This window comes from Chironomus tepperi, unplaced genomic scaffold, assembly GCF_022539635.2.
Source record: "Chironomus tepperi strain 1889 unplaced genomic scaffold, CSIRO-AGI_Ctep_v1 contig_7, whole genome shotgun sequence".
NCBI lineage: Eukaryota > Metazoa > Arthropoda > Insecta > Diptera > Chironomidae > Chironomus > Chironomus tepperi.
The window spans coordinates 185,010-207,347 of NW_027226129.1; the positions used below are offsets into that span (position 1 = coordinate 185,010).

Consider the following 22,338-nt stretch of genomic DNA (forward strand, 5'->3'; position numbering starts at 1 on the left):
CCTAAAAATTTTGGAGCATAATCTCAAAGTTTAGAGAACATAACCTAAAAATTTGGGAAGAAAACCTCAAAATTTAAGATCATAACCTCAAAATTAGGGAGCACAACCTAAAAGTTTAGAGCACATAACCTCAAAATTTAGGAAGATAACCTCAAAGTTGGGGAAGATATCCTGAAAGTTTGGGAGTCTAACCTCAAAATTCAGCAAAATAACCTCAAAATTTAGGAACATAACCTCAAAATTGGGGAGCATAACCTCAAAATTTGGAAAGATAACTTTAAAGTTTGGGAAGATAACCTCAAAGTTTAGGAACATAACCTCAAAATTGGGGAGCATAACCTCAAAATTTGGGAAGAAAACCTCAAAATTTGGGAAACATAACCTCAAAATTTGGAAAGATAACCTCAAAATTTGGAAGCCTAACCTCAAAATATGGGGTCATAACCTTAAAATTTTGGATTATAACCTCAAAGTTTCGGAACATTTGAAAAGATAACCTCAAAAATTCGGAAAGAAAACCTCAAGATTTAGGAAGATAACCACAAAGCACAGGAAAATAACCTAAAAGTTTGGAAAGATAACCTCAAAATTTGGAATCATAACCTCAAAATTGAGGAAAATAACCTCCAAATTCGCCAAAATAACCTCAAAATTCACCAAAATTCAGCATAGAGCCCCATCCGCAACGTCTCATTCACAGCACATTATTCCATTTAAATTTAAAAAGAATAAAAAGAGTCGCACTTGAAGCCGTAAGACATTTATCTACAAAATATACTCATTACTATTTACTTGTAAGTCATAATTTCATTTCTAACCCACAAAAATAAGACATAGTAAAACATATACAGTAACACGCAAATATTGCCATTATTATTATTAGCCATTTTGCAAAAAAATACTAGAAAAAAATAAATAAATTGACTTCAATGCAAAAATGCCAACAAACTTAAAAGTGAGAGAGAGGGAGAGAGAGAGAGAGAGAGAAAAATTCCACAAAAAGGCAGCCAATTGGGTCCGATTGTGGCAGATTATGAAACGACCCGAGGAGCTGCTGCATAACAAAATAACCTTCAGTTCATTGAACTCCACTCACAAGTCAAGTTGTTGTGTGTGACTCACACATACAGCCATAGACTCCCCACACCAATACAGACACACATTTGTGTCGACAATTGAAAAAAGTTTGAGGGATTTTTATGTAAAAGTTTTGCAATCGCTTTTAAATTTTTATTTTATTTCAATTTGGATCTGAGGGACACTAGTGTAATTTACTAGTTGAGCTATGTGTGTGTGTGTGTGTGTGTGTGACTGTTGGGGTACTTGCGAGAGGATTATTGAGTGTGCTGATTTCGGTACGAACTTAAATGATCACAAGGAAAAATCTTTTGTGAAATGAGATTTTTGAGAGGAAAATTGAACGAATTTTTAATTAGTTTTTAGATTGGGAAATGTTTTGAATTTTTAGGAATTTTAAAAAAATTTAAAAAAAAAATTTGAAAAAATTAAAAAAAATTAAAAAAAATTTTAATAAATTTTGTTTATTTTTGAAATTGAATTGCAAATTTTCAATTTAATAATTGACAATTTTGGATTTTAAATTCAAGTTTTAAAAATTGAAATTTAAAACATTCTAGAAATTATAAGTTGGAAAAATTTGAAATATTTTAAAATTAATAACAATATTTTTAATGCTTTTTTAAAAACATTTCTAAATTTTTAAACAAATTTTAAAAAATTAATTTTAATCTTTTTAAATAATTTAGTTATTTAATTTTAAAATTCGTTCAATTTGTTTTTAAATTTTTAAATTCACTTACAAATTTATAGAATTATTCAAAATTAAATTCTTATTTTTCAAATTAATTTCAAGTTTTTAACATTATTTTAACTCTTTAAATTTGTTTTCTATTTTTTAAAATTACTTACAATTTTTAAAATTGTTCTTATTTATATAAAACTTTTAAAATTACAATAAAAAATTTAAACATTTTTTAATTTTCTAAAATAATATTAAAATTCTAAAACTATTGTTTTAAGATTTTAAAATTGCAATTTTTACTTTAAAAATTTAAAATTCATTTAAATTTAAAAATTTAAAATTTATTAAAATTTTTCATAATTTTTTGTTTTAAAATTGTTTAATGCTACGTTTAAATTTTTCAAATTGTCTCTATAATCTTAAATTGATTATCAAATTCTTAAAAAAATTTAAAAATTTTAAAATTAGTTTTTAAATTCATTAAAAATATTTAAAATTTAAAAGATGTTTCTTAAGTTCACAAAAAGCTTTTAAAATGTTTTAATTTTTTTTCTAAATTTAAAGAAAAATTTAAAATCCCTAAAAAAATTTAAATTTATAAAACAAATTCAATTTTTAAATAATAATAATTTTTTTCTATAAAAAAATCAAATTTCTTACAAAAAATTCAGTTTTTTTTTTAAAAATCAAACTTTCATTAAAAATCCCTAAATTTCCCAACTTTAAAAACAAAACAGCCCCAAAAAAAAAGTCGAGATATTTCCTCACACAACAATGTCAATAACCTCATAAGAATCCAGAACCTTTCTAGAATATTTCCATACAAAATTTCAAGTAAAAGTCTCAATTTGTTGATCAACAAATCGCCTCTCACACACACAAGTCCAACCCCATAGTAGCTCCATCAGTTCCTCAACACGACTCTCAAAACTGCTCATTCCAACACATTCTCAAACTTATTCCTTATATACAGTCTCATGACTTTATAGTCTGCCTTACCAACACATCCACATGCTGCTTCTCCAACTGCCTCAATTTCCTCACATGCTGACTATGTTCAAAATAAAATAAAAAAACAGTTTACTTCAGTCACAATCAAAACATCAACGCGATGACATCGAAATTTTGAATGCGGAAAAATATTTAAAAAAATTATTAAAAAAAATTTTATTTTATTTTTAAAAAGCATGTGAAAAAAAAATATTTAAAAAATATTGTGAAAAAAGAGACTAAAATAAATTTGAAAAAAAGGAACTAAAAAACTTCAAATGTGTTCAAATTAAAGGAACTAAAAATTATTTAAAAAAAAGTTCAAATTTAAAAAACTTTTTTAAAAAAAAGTTAAATTTAAGTAAAAAATCCCGCCAAAATATATCAAAAAAAAATTAAATTCAATCAATTAATGGTGATAAAAAATTAATTTAAAATTAAGTGAAATAAAAAGTTAAAAAATTTAAAGAATTTAAAAAATTTAAAATTTCAATTTATTTAAAAAAAAAATTATATCAAAAAAAGACTGCAAAAAAGACTTAAAAAATTGAAAATTAAGTCTTAAAAAATATTTAAAAAAATTCGCAAATTAATTTAAAAAAAAATTTGCAGAATTTTAAAAAATTTTAATTCCGAATTTAAAAAAAAATTATTAAAAAAATGGAAAATTTAAATAAAAAAACCGACTCAGTCCTCATACAAATGCTTCAATCAAAGCCAATTGTCCTTCCATCCACCACATCAACCATCGTACCATCATCACACCGTCATGCGGCCAAACGTGCCCAACAATCACAATGTCAACAAACGACAGTACAAAAGAATGGCAGTGCTGTGGATGCGAGCGATGATGATGATGTGCTGATCCTTGACGAGCCACGTCGTTGGACGAAAAAGAGACGATTATTGGGAAAATATGAGAAAAAATGTTCGTCGGGTGGTGAGGATGATTCGGGTACTGAGCCTGGATCGTCATCCTCATCAAGTGGTACACCAAGTGATGGTGAATTTAATTGTGAATGCGCTAATGATTCGGGATGTGATGATGAGGATGATGATGAGGTTTGTGATAATAAGGATCATCATAAGGATCATATTGATGAGTTGTGTTGGCAATTGGAGGAGAATTTTAAGGAAAATAATGTAAGTTGTATATCTGATGAGTTGATTTTTGGGGTTATTTGGGTGTCTGAAGGGTTGTTAAGGGGACATAACCTCAAAATATTGAAAATTTTCTATTAAAATTCGCTATTTTTGCTGACAAAATTGAGAATTTATTAAAAAAATTCCAAAGCAAAAAAACCGCCATTTTTAAAATTCTAACCTCAAAATTTGTAAAAATTTTGATATCATTTTTGAAACCTAACAAAAAAATTTTAAACAGAAATTCAAAAAAATTGACAATCTAAGGACATTAACCTCGGAAAAATCGCGATTTTCCATATTCTAACCTCAAAATTTGTGGAAAATTGGAAAATTTGTATGTTTTTTTGCATCTTTATCTCAAAATCTTAAATAAAATGTAAAAAAATTATTAATTTAGGGACATTAACCCCGGAAAAATCACGATTTTCCATATTCTAACCTCAATATTTTGTGGAAAATTTCACAGTTGTTATGTTTTTTTGAATCTATTTCTCACAATTTAGAGAAAAATCTAAAAAAATTGATAATTTAGGGATATTTACCCCGGAAAATTCGCGATTTTCCACATTCTAACCTCAAAAAAATTGGGAAAAATCTAAATGTTACTCAAAAATTGCCCCACAGAAAATCCAAACTTCCTCCACAAATTTCCAAGTTCTTTGACCCCAGAACAACAAATTTTCCAATTTTCCCACCAAAACATAACCTCAATATTTTCCATAATCCTTCCTCTTTGCCATCCATCAAACAACAATAATTATAGACCATTTTTATTTCATTACCAATTCTGCCATTCGACACGAAACTACAAAAATTTCTAATAATTTTTTTGAAGGTTTCCATTCCACTCAGAGTTTATTGACATGAATATCCAAATTGCATTACCATTTTTTTATGTTACAAATCAGCAACGAGATGACGTCAATGTTTTGGATACAGTTGTAGTTGTAAGGACGAAACTATGCATTTGTTGGGTGGTATGGATGGGATGAGTGTAAAGCACAGACATTATTGAGGTTATGAAGAGATTAAACTTACAAAGTATACATGCTGCAAAAGTGCAGTAGCATAAAATGTTGTAGAATTGAGCAAAAAAATCAGGAAGGTCGAACTGAAAAAAAGGTTGAATGAACTTTTTGAAGGAGAAATTTCTTGTTTCTGTGTCATGATGTTGGATATTCTTTTTTAGCTTTTTCTGGGGGTTGCTGTGATGAGATTTCTTGTTGTTTGCAGTGGTTTGAGGATGTATGATGATGAATATTTGATGGTAGCTGGGGATATGGAGTTAGTAGAGGAAGTGTATGAATGGTTGATGAAGTGTTGAAGGAGTTGGGATTGAGGTGGATGAGTTTTGGACAATTGTGGGCAATCTTTACCTCAAAATGTTAGATAAAATGTAAAAAAATTATTAATTGAGGGACATTAACCCCGGAAAAATCACGATTTTCCATATTCTAACCTCAAAAATTTTGTTGGAAAATTTCAAAATTGTTGTTTTTTTGAATCTTTACCTCAAAATTAAGATAGAAATATAAAAAAATTGATAATTAATGAACATTTACCTCGGAAAAATTACGATTTTCCATATTCTAACCTCAAAATGGATATGAAACTGCAAGACAATCCTAAAATGCTATGAACTGCATGTCTTGTGCTGTTTCAGTCGTAATTTACCACTAAGGTGTACTGTGGGGCAATAGACGTTGTCTATCATTAGTTTAAGGGATAATGTCAACTATAAAATCAAAGACAAAGCCTAGATACTCAATATTGAGGATTAATATCAAGCTTGTAGATTCTATAATCATTAATTTGTCTATTATAGTCCTTATTAAGCTCTAATGTAGTCTAATATGAACTTAGATTGACTTAAAGCTGCTTTATTGTATTACTTGATCATCTGAGACACTTAGTCAGCCATAGTCACTCATATGGGATGCCTGAGGGTGTCTTTATCCTCACTAAGTCAAGATATTAGCTGATTATAGCTTCATTTGCTTACAATCTTGACTAAAATCAGTTTTAGAGCAATTTAACAGCTATAAACTACAATATATGACCATATTCATGATTATCCTTCAAATCTAGACTCTATACCACTCAAAATCATCACAATTGACTTCATACTATCTGACATTCCTCCATAGTATCCCCAAAATGCTCCAATTCCTCATACCCACCCCAATGCACCCCATACTCCACCCCATCCTCCAAAATCCCCCCATACATCCAATCTCAACTCTACAACAACCTTTATAGTAAAACAATTTTAAAAAAATTTCAACAATTTCTCCATTCAATCTCAAAATCTAAACAATTCTCATTAAACTCTTCAATCCAATTCCGTTCATCATCAGCCATGACATCGTCCCATTCCACTTCCTTCAACCTCCTTTTTTGATACAAAACATTTTATCTAAAGCGCAAAAGCTTCGACTGAAGGTGAAACTTGAATGGGAATAAAACACATAGAAATCGAGAGCTTTGAACTTTCAAAAGTGGAAATATGAAAAATACATAAAAATGTCACGTAGGACGTCGGAGCTATGGCGAGGAGGGAAAAAGCAGAAATTTAAGTGTGGGCGAGGAAAAAATGTGGAAAATTTTTTGTGATTTTTCATTTTTTTAGAGTAAATTTTGAGAGTTTTGAGGGGTTTAGAAGGATTTTAGGGACTTTGTGGTGAGTTTGGAGGGTGTTGCATGAGGTAGGGGTTGCCATGTGACACCCGACCCCCCTTTGGAGCAAGCTAAGGACTCAAAATTGCAAAAAAAGTCACAATTTTGTGTCAATTTCCACTAAAAATCACTCAATAATTCCCAAAATCATAGCAACAGTCACATCCAATTCAACACCCATCCCATCCAGTTACCCCCATACCCCCCACACCATCCATATCCAATGACTCACTCAGCCTGACTCACCCGATTTATTTTTTTTTATCAATTTTTATTAGGTCAATTCACATGAAAAAAAAGTTAAGCAACAAAAAATTTTCATGAGTCACAGAATTTAATTGAACATAAATCAGGGGAAGGGAGATGAGGGGAAAGAAGGAAGCATCGGATCGGGGGGTCGATGAACTCGAATAGCATTCTAAGCTCTTTTACCTTGGAAATGTTATTTATAGCTTTATGGATTTTTTTTTCTTTTCTTCTTTTGCTTCTTTTGCTTCGGTTCTGTTGAAGTGGATTTTTTATGGAATGGAAGTGAATAGAACCAGTGTTGCACTTTTTATTTGTCTTTGGCTTTGAGCTTTTGTACAGTTAGGTGCAATGGAATGGAGTGCAACATTTTTTGCAACGTGGGAATGAGGAGTGGGGATGGTGGGGTATATAGGGCTATATGAGACTCTATTGGATTATATTCTTGATTTTCTATTGAAAATTTGTCAAATTTTTAATTATTTTAAAACTTTTTAGAATTTTTAAATTTTTTTAATTTTTTTTAATTTTTTAAAATTTTTTAATTTTTAAATCTTTAAAAATTTTCAATTTTTAAATTTTTAAAAATTTTAAATTTTTAAATTCTTAAAAATTTTCAATTTTTTTTAAATTTTCAAATTTTTATATTTTCAATTATTTTAAAATTTTTTTTAAATTTTAAAATTTAAATTTCATTCCAAATTCCAAAATTCCAAATTTTTATAAATTTTTTAACTTTTTTAAAAATTCAAAAACTCTAAATTTTAAGAAATTTTTAAAAATTTTATCCAAAACAAGATCAAAATCAGTAAAACTATTTAATGACTTTTTAATATTCTTTCCTGTCTGTTGACGATTGTAAAACAAAGACTGAAACAAATTCGCATTAACACAAATTTTTCGTCACTTTTTTTCATATTTTTTTTGTGTGTTTGTTCAGTTAATTCAGTTATTTTTTATGGGATTAAAATTGGATTTTAATTGGGTTGAGGTTACATGGAATTGTAGTGAATTTTTAGGTTAAGACGCAAAAAATTTTAAGACTGAAATTTAGAATTTGAAGAAAATTTGAAAATTTTTAAAATAAATTCAGAAAATTCAACGGAAAATTGAAATTAAATCTTTTAAATTTTAAAAATTTAAAAAAATCGTTAAAAATTTTTAAATTTTTTAAAATAAATAACACAAGATTTAAAAAAAGACCTAAAAATATTTTAGAAAAAAACTGATAAATTTCTAAAATTTAAAAAAATTTAGAAAAAATTTAAAGATTTAAAAATTGAAAATATTGAAAAATTGAAAAAATTGTGAAAAATCTCAAAACAATCTCAATTTTCATTTCAAAATCTATTCGTACATTTACATCGTACAGTCACAATCACACACAGACCCAAAAATACTCATAATAATATGGAAAAAATAGAAAAAAAAAATTATGAAGAAATAAAAAAAAAGAAAAAAAAATCGCACATTGAATCATTGAGTGAGTTCGTTGAACCTAAGCGATTGTAGAAAAATGACGACGACTTGTTAGATTGTGCAAATGTGCCTCTCTCTCTCTCCTTCTCACTCTCTCAATTTATATATCTTGTAACTATGAAATAATAATAAATAATTGTTTAGATTTTGCACACACATATGCAATATTGGCTGCTGGCTTAATGGCTGCTGTGCTTTTTTTTTGTATATTTTGTAGAAAATATTACGCAAATTTTTAAGAAAATTTTTCTAACTCATTTCGACATTTTCTGGCTTTTTTTTTTAATGACTTTTCATTCCATATTCAACTTAGAAAAAAAAAATGAAAAATATTTGAGGAAAAATTTAGATTTTTTGTGGGAATTTTGGGAGGAAAATTATTGAATTTATTTGGAAATATTGAAATTTTTCAACTTTATAAATTTTTTGAAATTAAAAAAAATTTTTAAACATTCTCAAAATTTTTTAATTTATTTTCTAAATTTATTTAAAATTTTTTAAAAGTTTTTAAGACTGTTTTAAAAATTTTTAAACTTTTTAAAAGTGTTTTTAAATTAATTTCAATTCAATTCTGGAAATTTTATTAAAATTCTTTATTTTTGAATTTTTAAACTTTTAAACTTGAAATTTCTACTAAAAAATTTGAAATTAAATCAATTTTTTGACAATTTTCAAATTTAATTAATTTAAAATTAAAAGATTCAAATTCATTAAAAAGTTTTAATTTTAACAAAATATTCAAATTTAAAAAAATTTCAAATTTGAATCAAAATTTACAAAAATTCATCAAAAATCAACGAATTTAAAAATTTTAAAAAATTCCCAATTTCAAATTTAAAATTCAAAAATTTAATTTCATTCACAAAAAATCCACACAATCTCAATCCCAACTCTTACTCAGTCCACCCATCTCACACACAGTCTTATGCTTGCTCACTACTCAGCCCTCTCACTTACTCCGCATATTCGTAAGAAAAAATTGTAATTTTTTTTTCTTCTTTTTTTTTGAGCTTATGATGAAAACAACTTTGCTCCACTTAAGGTTCATTTGCCTCACAATCTTGTTGTGTATGTGTGTGTGATTCGCTCAATGTTTCGCTGCTGTTGCTGCTTATGTTGATGAAATAGTTTCTATTTTTTTGTACGAAAATGGGTGGGAAAAAATGTGAATTTTTGAAGGATTTTTGAGGGAATTTTGAGGGGTTTTGGGGGGTTTTGAGGGGTTTTTAGAGATTGACGGCTAGTTTTGGGATTCAGTGACTTTATGGCTGATTTAAGCAATTTAATCCCATACCCAGTACCCCATGTCATCCCCCTCAGCACCCACAACCCCAACATAACCTCAAAAACTCCTCAAAACCCCCCAAAACCCCCAAAATTCCCTCATTTTTGACTCAATTTCACTTTCTTTCATAATCTCATCCATCTCAACCTCAATTCCACCATACCCAAAACTCACTCAACTATATCACATCCAACCAGACCCCACAAAAAAAAAAACAATGCCAAAACTCAATTTTATTGTTCAATTTATGAGCAATGAACTGAAAAATAATTCACAATTTTTTTGATGGATTCGAAGAAAGTTTAAACAATGAAGCAAATTTACGCAATATTTTTTTTTTACTCTTGATGTGTGCGAGATGTGTGAATGGAAGTCGCAATAAATAAATATGAGTGGAAAGAAGAAGTTTAAGAAAAAAAGAAGAGAAAAAAAAAAGTTTCACTTTCGCTTTTTAAAAATTGTTATTTTATGGATTTTGGGAGGTTTTGGCGGTGAATTTGATGGAGGAAATTGAGGGGAATTTAGGGGAGTTTTGGGGTTTTTTTTTTGGAATTTTTGCTAATTTTTTCCAAATTTTTCTGAATTTTTTCCAATTTTTTCTGATTTTTTGTTGAAAATTTTGGAGAATTTTGAGTCTTTTTTGGAGGAATTTTAGCTTTTTTTTCGAATTCTCCAAAAATTCTTTCAAATTCTTCAAAATCCATCAAAATTCTAAAAAATCCGACACAAATTCCATCAAAAAACCCCAAAATCCACTCAAAATCAATCAAAAACCTCAAAAATCTCCCTTCACGGATGCAAAATGACCCCAAAAAATAAAAAAAATTACCAACTTTTTACATCACAACATTATTAACAATACAGACTGTATATAAGCCCCATTGTCACGTCCAAATAATTCATAACAGAGGTGAATGACTCGAAAACACAAAAAAAAATTGTGTATAAAAAAATTAACACACACGAAATGAAAAGAAAAAGAAAAAGAAACTTTTCACTTTACTTGCGTAATCAACGTGAAGTAAAAAAATTGAAATTATAGAAAAAAATAAAAGTGAGATGAAAAATTGTGAAATGAATGAATTTTCCTTTCATTTTGTGGAAACTTAGAGAGGGATATGAGGGAGTTTGGGGTTATTGGGAATAATTGAGGGTTTTGGTTGTCAATTTTGGATAAAATTAAGACAAAATTGTACAAAATTGAAGAAAATTGCGAATTTTTAAGACTTTTTTGACAATAATTGTGATGAAAAATTGACAATTTTAATGGAAAATTTGATAATTTTCGGATTTTTGTTCATTTTCATAATTTTTCAAATTCTATAATCAAGTATAACTCCTATAACACATTTGTTTTATTAAATCAGACCTCGTAGTTGACTTTTTCATACAAAATCTGAGCCAACTTTGAGTTTTGAGGCACAATTGAGTACCGCGGCACGCAGATTGTCCAGTATTTCTATAGATTCATAAATAATCTTCAATAAGAATGTCAAAAAACATCAAAAAACATCATAAAAACATTAAAGAGCAATCAAAAAAACATCAAAAAACATTAAAAAGCACCAAAAAAACGTTGCAAAGCATCAAAAATATTTAAAACACATCAAAAAACAACTAAAAACATTAAAAATTGTTGCAAAACAATGAAAAACATCAAAAAACAACCAAATTTTCCCAAATTTCCCCAATTTTTACCCCAAACAAAAAACTAATCAATTTTTTTTACCATTTTTATATCCAATTTCAGGGCTTCTTCCGTCGATCAATTCAACAAAAAATTCAGTATCGTCCATGCACAAAGAATCAACAATGCATGATTCAGCGAGTCAACCGTAACCGTTGTCAATATTGTCGACTAAAGAAATGTATTGCTGTCGGTATGAGCCGAGATGGTGAGTTTAAGTCTTATTTATTTACTATATAGACCTGAAACAGACATGGGAGCATGGTTAGGGATAGTGGTCATGATTTGATTAAGGAGGGTCATATGGGGGAGCATGCTTAATTGTCTGTTTTGAGGTTAAGTCCGATTTTGGATTAAATATTGTAAATCTTGAATTATTGAATGGATTTTGTCAAAAATGAACATTAAATGTAATAAAATATTGGACTAGATGTGGGAATTTTGGGCTGACTGCCTTCAACATTTTCTTAACCCCAACCATAACCTCAAAATCCACCAAAATGCACCAAAATCCTTCAAATCCCGTCAAATTCCACCCAATTTCCATCAATTCCCACCAAAATTCCCTTCAAATCTACCTCCGAGATTAGATCTTCTAAGAATATCTGTCAAAATTTTGAAGATTTTGAGGTTATGTTGCAAAATTTTGAGGTTATGATGCAAATTTTTGAGGTTATGAATCAAAATTTCCACCAATTTCCCCTCAATTTCCACTAATTCAACTCATCCATCCCCAAGCACCATCCAATCACTTCCCAAAATCCAACAACAACACCTCCATGCCAAAAAAAAAACAGCCTCAAAAAAGTTCATAAACCCTTTCACAAAGCCCAACAACAACAACAACAAAAAAAATTTAGAAAGTGAAAGAGAAAATTGTGGTGTAAAAAAAAAGCAGGCAGCAAGTCAGTCAAGTCACAATGTCTCTCACGACGTTGATAATTATTTATGATAATCTCGCATAATTTTTACACAGCACCAAAAAAAAGAGAGTCACGCAGCTATAGCTGATTGTATAACACACAATAATGTCCATGAGACAGTTCGATGACCTGCTGCTTATGTACTCTTATGGATGTATATGTATGCCATAGTCATAGTTGTTGTTGTAGTTGTGTACGAGACATGAGTAAAGCATAAAGTATGAACTAATAGGCTTTTTTTGCATTTTGTGCTGTATACGAATTCACAATATTCGAACTGAATAAAAATGTAGGTCAATTTTGTATCATGTTGTTGTTGTTTGTTGGTTGGATGTGCTGTATGTATGTATGGATGTATGTACAGATTGTGAAGTCGATTGTCAGTTGAGAGGAGACTGAGTAATGTGCTTAAAAATTGTAGTCTTTTTTTGCTATCTTGCTGCTGTTGATGTTGGGGATTTTTGGGAAATTTGAAGTTTTTTAGGTTAGAATTTTGAAAATTTTTGAGGTTATGTTGCAAAATTTTGAGGTTATGTATCAAAATTTTGAGGTTAGGTGACAAAAAATTGAAGATTTTTTTAAGAAAATCTCAATTTTAATTCATAAATAAATCTTAAAAACTGTTAAAAGATCAAAAAGGGTGTGCAATACATACTACAATTTAATTGCACATTTCTTCAATATTTTGCTTTATTTTGGGGTCTATAAGAGGACACCTGGGTGGGTGTCAAGTCTAAAATGTCAAAATATGCTTCATTAATCAGGTTGAAGTGCAACAAACTGCTGAAAATGCTCAAAATCTCATCAAATTTCAATCCGGACGTAACATACAACCTCATACACCCCCATACCCCCTCCCCCTACCTTCTGCTCAACTCCCTTCATTACAACCTTTACTCAAATCTCAATTCACATTAATTTTCTCATAACTTTTTGCCATTTTTTGTTGTTGTTGCAATTCTCTCTATCTCTCCATCTCACTCACTCACTCACTGTATGAAACAGTTAAATAACTTCATTATTATGGATGTCGAGGGCACCAAAAGGCAAAAAAGCAAAAAGAAAAAGCCAAAGCAACAACAATATACAAAATGTGAATGTGAATGCGCTCTAAGCAATTGCTCTACAGTCAAGCGACTTCGTTCATGTCGACGAACTCGAATTGGGTCAGTTTCGTCATTGAAATGAATTGAAAATAATAAATGAATTAATAGTGTGTGTATAGTGTGACTATATTTTAATATCAAGGAATAGCATGAAGGAGAATGGCGATAAATGGAGGGAAAAATATGGAAATTTTGAGGTTAGGAAAATGGAGGGAAAAATTGGGAATTTTTTGGATTTGAAATTCTTTTAAATTTGAATTTTTTAAATTTTATTTCAATTTTTTAAAATTAAAATAATTAAAAACCTTTAATTAAATTTCCAAAAAATAGCACATAACCTCAAAAAATAAAAAAAAAAATAATAAAATTCACCTCAATATTTTTAACTGCAATCAACAACAATTCCAGTCGTGATCAAGACATCATGCCTGTTTTTAAAACCTATTTAAAAAAAGCCATTAAAAGGCTGAATATTGCACTAATTAATTAAGTTTTAAATTCAACTGAAAATGAATGAAAAATGAAGAAATAAAAAGCAAAAAAACAATTTCAATAGAAAGCGAAACTTGAAGTCTTTTTTTTTTCTTTTTTCTTCAATTTCCTGTCACGTTTTTTGCGCCTTTGCGATAACCTCAAAAAAATTGTTTTACTTTTTTTTTGTGCTTTTTTTGCGACTTTTTCTTTTGATTTTTGCGGAATTGAGATTTTTTTAAATTTAATTATTGTCATCAAAAAAAGGGTTTAAAATAGGTTTTTAATGTTGAAAATGAGTATTTAAAAATTCAAATAATTTAAATAATTTTTAAAAAATTTAAAACAATTAAAATAAAATTGAAAAATTTGAAATAATATTGCAATTTAATTGAAAATAAATTGAAATAAATTTAAACAAATTTTAAAAAATTAAAAAAATTGAAGAAAATTGAAATTAAAATTTATAAAATTGAAAAAAATTTAAAAAATTGAAATTTAATTTTAAAAAATTGAAATAATTTTAAAAAATTTGAAATAAAATATTAAAAAATTTAAAACAATTTTAAATAATTTAAAATAATTTTTAAAATTGAAATAGTTTTAAAAAATTGAAAAATAATTAAAAAAAAATTGAAATTAATTTTAAAATATTGAAATTAAAATTTAAAAATTGAAATTATTTCAATCAATTCAAATTAATTTTTAAAAAATTAAAAAATTTAAAAAAAAAATTTTTTTTTAAAAATAAAAAAAAAAAAAATTAAAATTGAAATTAATTTAAATTTTCAAATTTAATCACATAATTCCCCAAAAAAAGGTCATATGCCAAAAAAAAAATCAAGTCAAGTCTGCTCTGGGTCCACACACAAATCAAATCACTTGCCTGAGTTCATTGAACCATTTGTTTCCCCTTGTACGACACATAACGTGAAAGTAGGTCAGCAAAGCAATGAGCGAATGTATGAGCGTAATAGATGTAGATAAAATTGTACAATTTTTCATACATACATGCGAGCGACTAGATAGATTTCTGTTGTGGCTAGATGTGTCTGTGAATATATCAAGTCTTTGTGTGCGGACATGGCGCGCACACAATGTGTGGTGAATTGCAATTGAGAGAGCGTTTAATTGAAGGTTGTCAGCCTATTTGATTGACTATGGCTGGGTATTTTTTGAGGTTATGTTGATTATTTTGAGGTTATGTCTGCTGTTTTGAGGTTATTTTGACAAATTTTGAAGTTATTTTGTCAAATTTTGAGGTTATTTTTCACACTTTGAGGATATTTTGTCAAATTTTGAGGTTATGTTCCAGAATTTTGAGGTTATGTTCCAAAAATTTGTGGTTATATTCCCAATTTTGAGGTTATTTTGCCAGATTTTAAGATAAAATTCCCAAAGGTCTTTGCTAAAATTTGAGGTTATGTTTCCAATTTTGAGGTAATGGGCCAAAAATTGAGGTAAGATTCCCAAATTTTAGGGTTTTGTCTTCAATTTTGAGGTTATGTCTTCTTTTTTGAGGTTAAGTTCCCAAATTTTGAGGTTAAATTTACAAATTTTGAGGTAAAATTCCCAAATTTTGAGGTTAAATTTCCAAATTTTGAGGTTAAATTCAGAATTTTGAGGTTAAAATCCATTCAATTCCCACAAACTCCATCAACATTGCAGTTCATGGATGTTCATTGACGTCATTTCTATTTCTCAATCTAACACATAATCTCTCCATTGGTATGTGTGCATGCACATTTCAATGCTCATGTTCTATTCTATATCAGATTGTAAAAGTTCAAAGTTGAACGACCTCAGCACATAAAATAATTGAGTACATGGAAGTTTGTGTGGGGGTTGGGAAGAAAAAATAAATCCACACAAATACATGGAAAATCAGCTCAGAATTTTCCCTTTTTTTTCGTGTACCGGGGAAAAATTTCTGTGCCTTCATAATTTTTATGTGGAAAATCGTGGGAAAATTAAGGGAAAAATATGAAAAAATTTGGGTCAAATGTGACTTGCTGGATTTTTTTTGGGGTGTAATTTTCGGGAATTGACTTTTAATGAGTTGTGTCAGAGATTAATGGACGGGCTGTCGGGGTTAATTGACGTCGTTGACTTCAGGTTTTGATTATTTGTTGGTAATTTGATGATTTAGGGGGTAATTATGAGTGTCTGGAATGGGAATTGGGGGGTATTGGGATGCAGTTTGTGTAATTGGACATGCAAAGCCTGCATATAGACTGCAGACTGCAATTAATGATGAAATACAGCCTTATACACAATATTAACCCATTTGAGGGGTGTGGGGGGTCCTCATATGCCATAAACACCTCCTACCCCATCCATATCACCCCTCATTACTCAAAATTGCTCTAAAATGGCTATCATGGCTGATTTGGGTCCATTTTTATGCTTGAAAATTCCTACAAAAATTGAAAATTAGACTATAAAATTCACTGAATTTTCCACAATTTTCCACAATTTTCCACAATTTTCTTATCAAATTTCACCTTATTAAGACCCTTATCTACCCCAAAGTCACGAAAATTCATGAAATTAACTCCAATAAACATCCAATTCCAGTCCAATAATAAAAAATATGAAAATTTAGGTTTTAAAAAAAGCTAAAAAAAAATTCCTTGAAATTTATCACGAATTAACTGATTATAGGAACAATAAAAGTGAATTAATTATAACAATGCAGTTAAATTTAATGGAACTAAAAGCTGACCCCAAAAAGCTGGACGTCCTCGACGTGAAAATTATTGAAAGAAAATAAAAATTAAATTCACGACTTTTTTGCATACAAAAATAATTTTTAAAATTAGAAACTTAATTTTGGTGACAAATAAAAAAGTCATGATTTGAACTAAATTGAAAATTGCGGTCGGGAAAAATTGTTGACAAATTTGAAATAATTTGGAAAAATTGTGAAATTTTTGTAAACAATTTTTATGGACTTTAAAATGAATTTTTTATTTTAGAAAATTTAATAAAAATTTAAAAAATTGAATTTTAGATTTTAAATTTCACAAAATTTATCAAAAATTAAATTTTAAAATTTAAAGTTCAAAATTAAAAAGTTGAAATTTCAAAATTAAATTTAAAAATAAAAATTCAATTTTTTAAAAATTTCAAATTTAAATTTATTAAAATAATTCAAAAAAATTATAAAAAATATAAAAAAATCACAATTTCAAAAATCTCAATTTTAACTGCCATAAAAATTACAAAAAAAAATCTTTTCACAAATACAATTACATAATTTACAAAGTAATCTCAAAGTAAATAAAATTGAAAAAAAGTCAGCAAAGCACAACAAAAAAAGCTAAGTGGAGAAAAAGTAAAAAAATCTCCACAATTGCGTGCTTTGCCATCTGGCGGGAAAAAGCCACACTTTTGTGTGTGGATAAATTTGAATTTTTAAAAACCGTTGGAAGGAATGTTGCGGCTAATAGCTTGAGATGAAGTAATTGAAATTTGAATTTAACTGGATAAAATTGCAAGGAAAATTTTAAGGATTTTTGAAGTATTTTTTAAATTATAAAAATATTAAAGGAAATTAAAAACTTTTAAATTCAATTTTAAAAATGATAAAAAATTTTTAAAAATAAATTTTAAACATTTAAAAAGAAAAATAAATTTTTAAAAATTCAAATTTTCTAAAAATTGAAACATTTAAAGAATTCAAAAAATAAAAAAATTTTGAAAAATATCAAAATATTTAAAGAATTTAAAAATGAAATTTAAAAAGTCAAAAGAAAAATAAAAAGAAATTGAAAGAAAATTTTACATTTTATATTTATTTTCTATAAATTTTCCACCAAAGTATTAATGAAAAATTTCACAAAAAATCTAAAAGCTTTCATCATTTTCTATTTGAATTACGAAAAATCATCCCTCAAAATGATTCAACCAAACAACAAAAATGAAATGAGAAGTTCAAGGTTGAAAAATACAAATAAATGACGTTGTTTTTAAGTTTTCGTTTCTCGACTCGACTGTCGCAATTGGCAAAATTTGATGCGGAATTGACTCTTTTTTGGGGTAATTAATGGATTAGTAAATTGGATAAAAATTTTAAATTTCTTCTATTTTTTAAATTTTAAAATTTCTTAAATTTAATTTTAAAATATTAAGAAAATTCAAAGATTTAAATTAAATAAATTTTAAAAATTTTTAAATTTTAATTTTTATTAAAATTTTAATTTCAAATTTTATTTTTAAAAATTCAAAAAATTTTAAAATTTTATTGAATTTCTTTAATTTATTTTTCAATTTTTTTAAATCTTTTTTTGATTAATTTTGCCAAAAATTTGAAAATTTTTTGAATTATTTCAACAAAATTGAATATAAAAAGTCTAAGTTTACTAGACATTCAGTCACAGCAACTCAAGTTCATGTCTTCATCCTTAAAACTTGACAAAATCGACAAAAAACCTTCAAAAATTCTCAAAAAGAATCTCACGAATTTCCCTCAAAAAAGCCACAAAAAAACTTCCTTTTTCCTCATAAAAAAGCTGATAAAAAAAAAACAAACAAACAAAAAAAAAGTTGCTCATCTCCAGCACGAGTCCCGCAATTACGACTGCACATGCTTCATGATTTTCTCAGAAAAGCTCAAAGTACAAAAAAAAAAATTTCTTTTTTTTTTTTGACGTGACGAAAATCAAATAAAAAAAAAAAAAGTTGAAAATTTTCGCAAGAATTTCCATCAAAATTTAATGCCACGCGACATTTTCCCGCCTACGTCTGTGGGCTGCTTACTCTCAACATTTTCCGGAAAATGAGAGGAAAATTCGTTGTTGTTGTTGTTGTTGTTGTAGGAAAAAGGTCAAGTTTTGACTGTTGTTGCCGAAAGCTTGTTGAAAATTTATGATCCGCACATGTACGGACGGTCATGATGGAAATGGAAAAAAAAAGTGGGAAAATAAGAAAGGAAAATTTTGTGGAAAAATACCATCCGGGCCATTGACGTCAATTCGAATTTTCTTTTTTTTTTTGGTCTATTGTTCTATTGCTGTTCTTAGGGGGATCATTTGGATGGAAATGAAGAGTGGCGTGGCTTTTTATTGGGAATTTTTGGGGAGTGGGAAAATTGAAAATTGAAATAGAATTTAGGAATTGTTGGGAAATTTTGAGATAGTTAAAAAATTAAAAAATTGAACTTTGAAATTGAAATTTTTAAAATTTAAAAAAAAAATTGCAAAATTTAATAAAAGTTAAAGAAATTCAATTCAAAATTTAAAAAATGCTTAAAAATTAAGAATAAAATTTAATAAATCTGAAAACTTTAAGAAAAATTAAACAATTTTATAATTTGAAATTATTAAAATTTAAACATTTTAATTTCATTTCATTTCAATTCAACGAAAACATTCAAAATTAAAAACAATTTGAAATTTGTTAAAAACGAATTAGAATTTTTAATATTTTAAAAGAATTTAAAAAAAAAATTATATTAAATTTAAGAGTTTAAAAAAAAATAAAAAAAAGAATCAAAATTCAAAATTAAAAAAAATTAAAAAAGTTTAAAAACATTTGAAAATTTAAAAATTTGAAAAATAAAAAAAATTTAAAAAAATTAAAAATCTTAAAAAAAAAAATTCAAAAATTTTTTTAAAAATCAGAAAACTTGAAAAAATTCTAAAAAAGTCTCTAAAATCTGAAAAACTGACAAAAATTCCCAAAAAAGTCATCACAAAAGCTTCAAATTTCAAATTTCAATTTCACTTCCTTCCGTAAATCCTCACCTTCACCCACAATAACACACAAAACAGACAAAATAAGCAACATTGTCAAGAATATTTCCGTTCTCTCAAAGCTCAAACTTCTCTCAAAACCTCAAAGCTTGCATCAGTTCCTCTCCAAGAGAGTCTCGACTCAAGTCTCAAAAAGCTCATTTCGACTTGTTTTTTTCAATTCACAAAAAAAAACACGGAAAACAAAAAATAAAAAAAAGTTTACAAATTCTCTCTCAGTTTACGAGAAACATTCGTCGAGTTCAGTCAATGTGCTGACTTTTGTGTCGCAAAAATAGTCAAAATTAAAATTTAAAAGCACTTTTTTGGTGATAACAATCACTAGACTTGATAACGACTATTTTTAAATAAATAATTTTTAAAAATTAAATTTTCTCAATTTTTTGTGCCATTTTTCGGAGGAAAATATTTGTAAATAAAGTGAGGAAAATTGAGAGGAAAAATTGAAAATTGTGAAAAGCCGACAATATTTAAAAAAGTTTAAAAAAACAAGAATTTTTAAAAACAAATTTAAAAAAGTTGAAAAAAAAGTTTAAAAATTGAAATAAAATTTAAAAAAATTTGAAAAGTTTTAAAATTGAATAAAACTTAAAAATTGATAAGAAAAAAAGTTTAAAACAATTTCAATAAATTTAAAAAATTGAAATAAAACTTAAAAAAAAGTTTAAAAATTGAAATAAAACTTAAAAAAAAGTTTAAAAATTGAAATAAAATTTAAAAACAAATTTTAATAAAATTTAAAAATTGAAAAAAGTTGAAAACAATTTTTAAAAAATTCAAAACAATTTCAACAAATTTAAAAAATTGAAAAAAGTTGAAAAAAGTTGAAAAAAAGTAGAAAAAAACTTAAAAATTCAAATAAAAAACTTAAAAATTCATAAAAAACAAATTTGAAAAACCTAAAAAATTTCAAAAAACCAAACAAAAATTTCAAGTTTAAAGACCACGTGAGATCAACTCAACCCAATTACCCAAATACCCCAAAAAAAACAAGTCCGCAGCCACAATCAAAAGTGAACCAAAAAAAATTTACATTTTTTATTTTTTGTGATAAAATTTTCTCTTTCAAAAGTCCAAAAAAAGAAAGAAAAAAAGAAATAAAAAAAGTAAAAGCGAAAGCACTAAATGCAATAAGAGCAACAAATAAGAAAGAAAAAAAAAAGTGAAAGAAGCGGCAAAAAAAAAGAAAATAAAAAAAGAAGCCAAAAAGCACATTGTGATGAATTGTGAAGTATAAAATTAGGTTTTAATGTTGAATAATTGTTAAGAAAAAAAAAGTGAAAAAAGTTGCCATAAAAATAGTTGAAAAATTCTCATGGATTTACACACCTGGACCAGCATCAACTCTACCTTTATACTGGATTAAAATTCGTATTTTTGTACAACTTTACAACAGAACTTTTTTTTGAATTAAACAAAAGATAAAAATAATTAATTAAAATTTTTGATGAGCTTTAAACATAAATAAATAAAATTGCAACAAATACAAATTTTATATTGAAAAAAGTTGAGATAAAAAAGGTTGAAACAAAGTTGAAATTAAGAATTTTAAAAATTCAAAAAAAATTTTAAAAATTCAAAAATATTCAAAAAATTAAAAACAATTTTAAAAAATTTAAAAAAACTCAAAGAATTTTTAAAAATTTTAAAAAATTCAGAACAATTTTTTAAAATTATAAAAAACTGAAATAAAAGATTTAAAAATTCAAATAAAATTTAAAAAAATTCAAATAAATTTAAAAATATTTAAAACAATTTTTAAAAAGATTTAAAAATTGAAAAAAGATTCAAAATTTGCAAAAAATTAAAAAAGTTAAAAATAACAATTTAAAAATTGACAAAAAAGTGAAACAAAACTCAAAAAGTTTGCAAAACAAATCAACAAAATTTGCAAATAAAACTTCAAAAAACCTCAAAAATTTGCAAATTTAAAATTAAAAAATCTTAAAAACTTTAAAGAATTTAAAAAAAAATTGAAAAAACATTCAAAAATAATTTAAAAAATCTTCAAAATTTTCAATTAAATTTGAAATAAAAAACAATTTCTAAAAAAGACGATTTTTAGTCGACCATATGTGGTTGTCTAGTGATATTGAATGTTTGTGGCGCATACGATGAATGAGGATTCGCCTATATTGCGTGGAATTTTAAGAGACAACGCGACATATCGTAAGTGTTCTAGATAGTCCTTAAATTGTGGATTATTACTGGCCATGGCCTCATTCACAAATGTTAAAAAATGCCGAATTTTAAGTCATTTTAGTCAAATTTTGGGAATTTGGGGGTTTTTGGGGATTTTAGGAAAGAAATTGGGCATTTTGGAGGTTAAGGTTGGGGTTTGAGGTTGAACTGGGGTATGAAGTTCGGGGTTTGGGGTTGCATAGTAAGAAAATCTTCAAAATTTACCCAAAATGCTCAAAAATTCATCAAAAAATCACAAAATTGACCAAAAAAGCTCAAAAATTGACTCAAAAAGTCTTAAAAATCCACCAAAAAATCCCCAAAAATCCCCACAAATCCCCAAAAAATCCACTTCCTTCCCTCCAATCCACGACCCTCAAAAGTCATTGAATCAGCGGCATTTCGCGACAATTTAATTACATTTTATCATCAACATACAGTATAGCAAGCCACACACTACACTCATGTCATCAATAGTCTATAATCCCCACACACACACACAATCAAACAAACACAAAATTTACTTCCAATATAGTTCCGCGCCTTGTGTATGTGAACATTGAGTAATAAGAAGAAGTATTGTCGACTGAAGGACACAACCTTGACATCTCCATCTCCTCCGCAACCCGA

At 27.1% G+C, this 22,338-nt stretch overlaps 1 protein-coding gene across 2 annotated transcripts in view; it reads left to right on the forward strand.

Annotated features, from left to right (window-relative positions):
• Eip75B (Ecdysone-induced protein 75B) overlaps positions 1 to 22,338 on the forward strand; it is a 122,047-nt gene that overhangs the window by 85,142 nt on the left and 14,567 nt on the right. For both annotated transcript variants that reach the window (XM_070652492.1, XM_070652500.1), the window contains exon 3: positions 11,335 to 11,479. In XM_070652492.1, the coding sequence (XP_070508593.1) occupies positions 11,335 to 11,479 (145 nt within the window). The remainder of the gene's footprint in view (positions 1 to 11,334; positions 11,480 to 22,338) is intronic.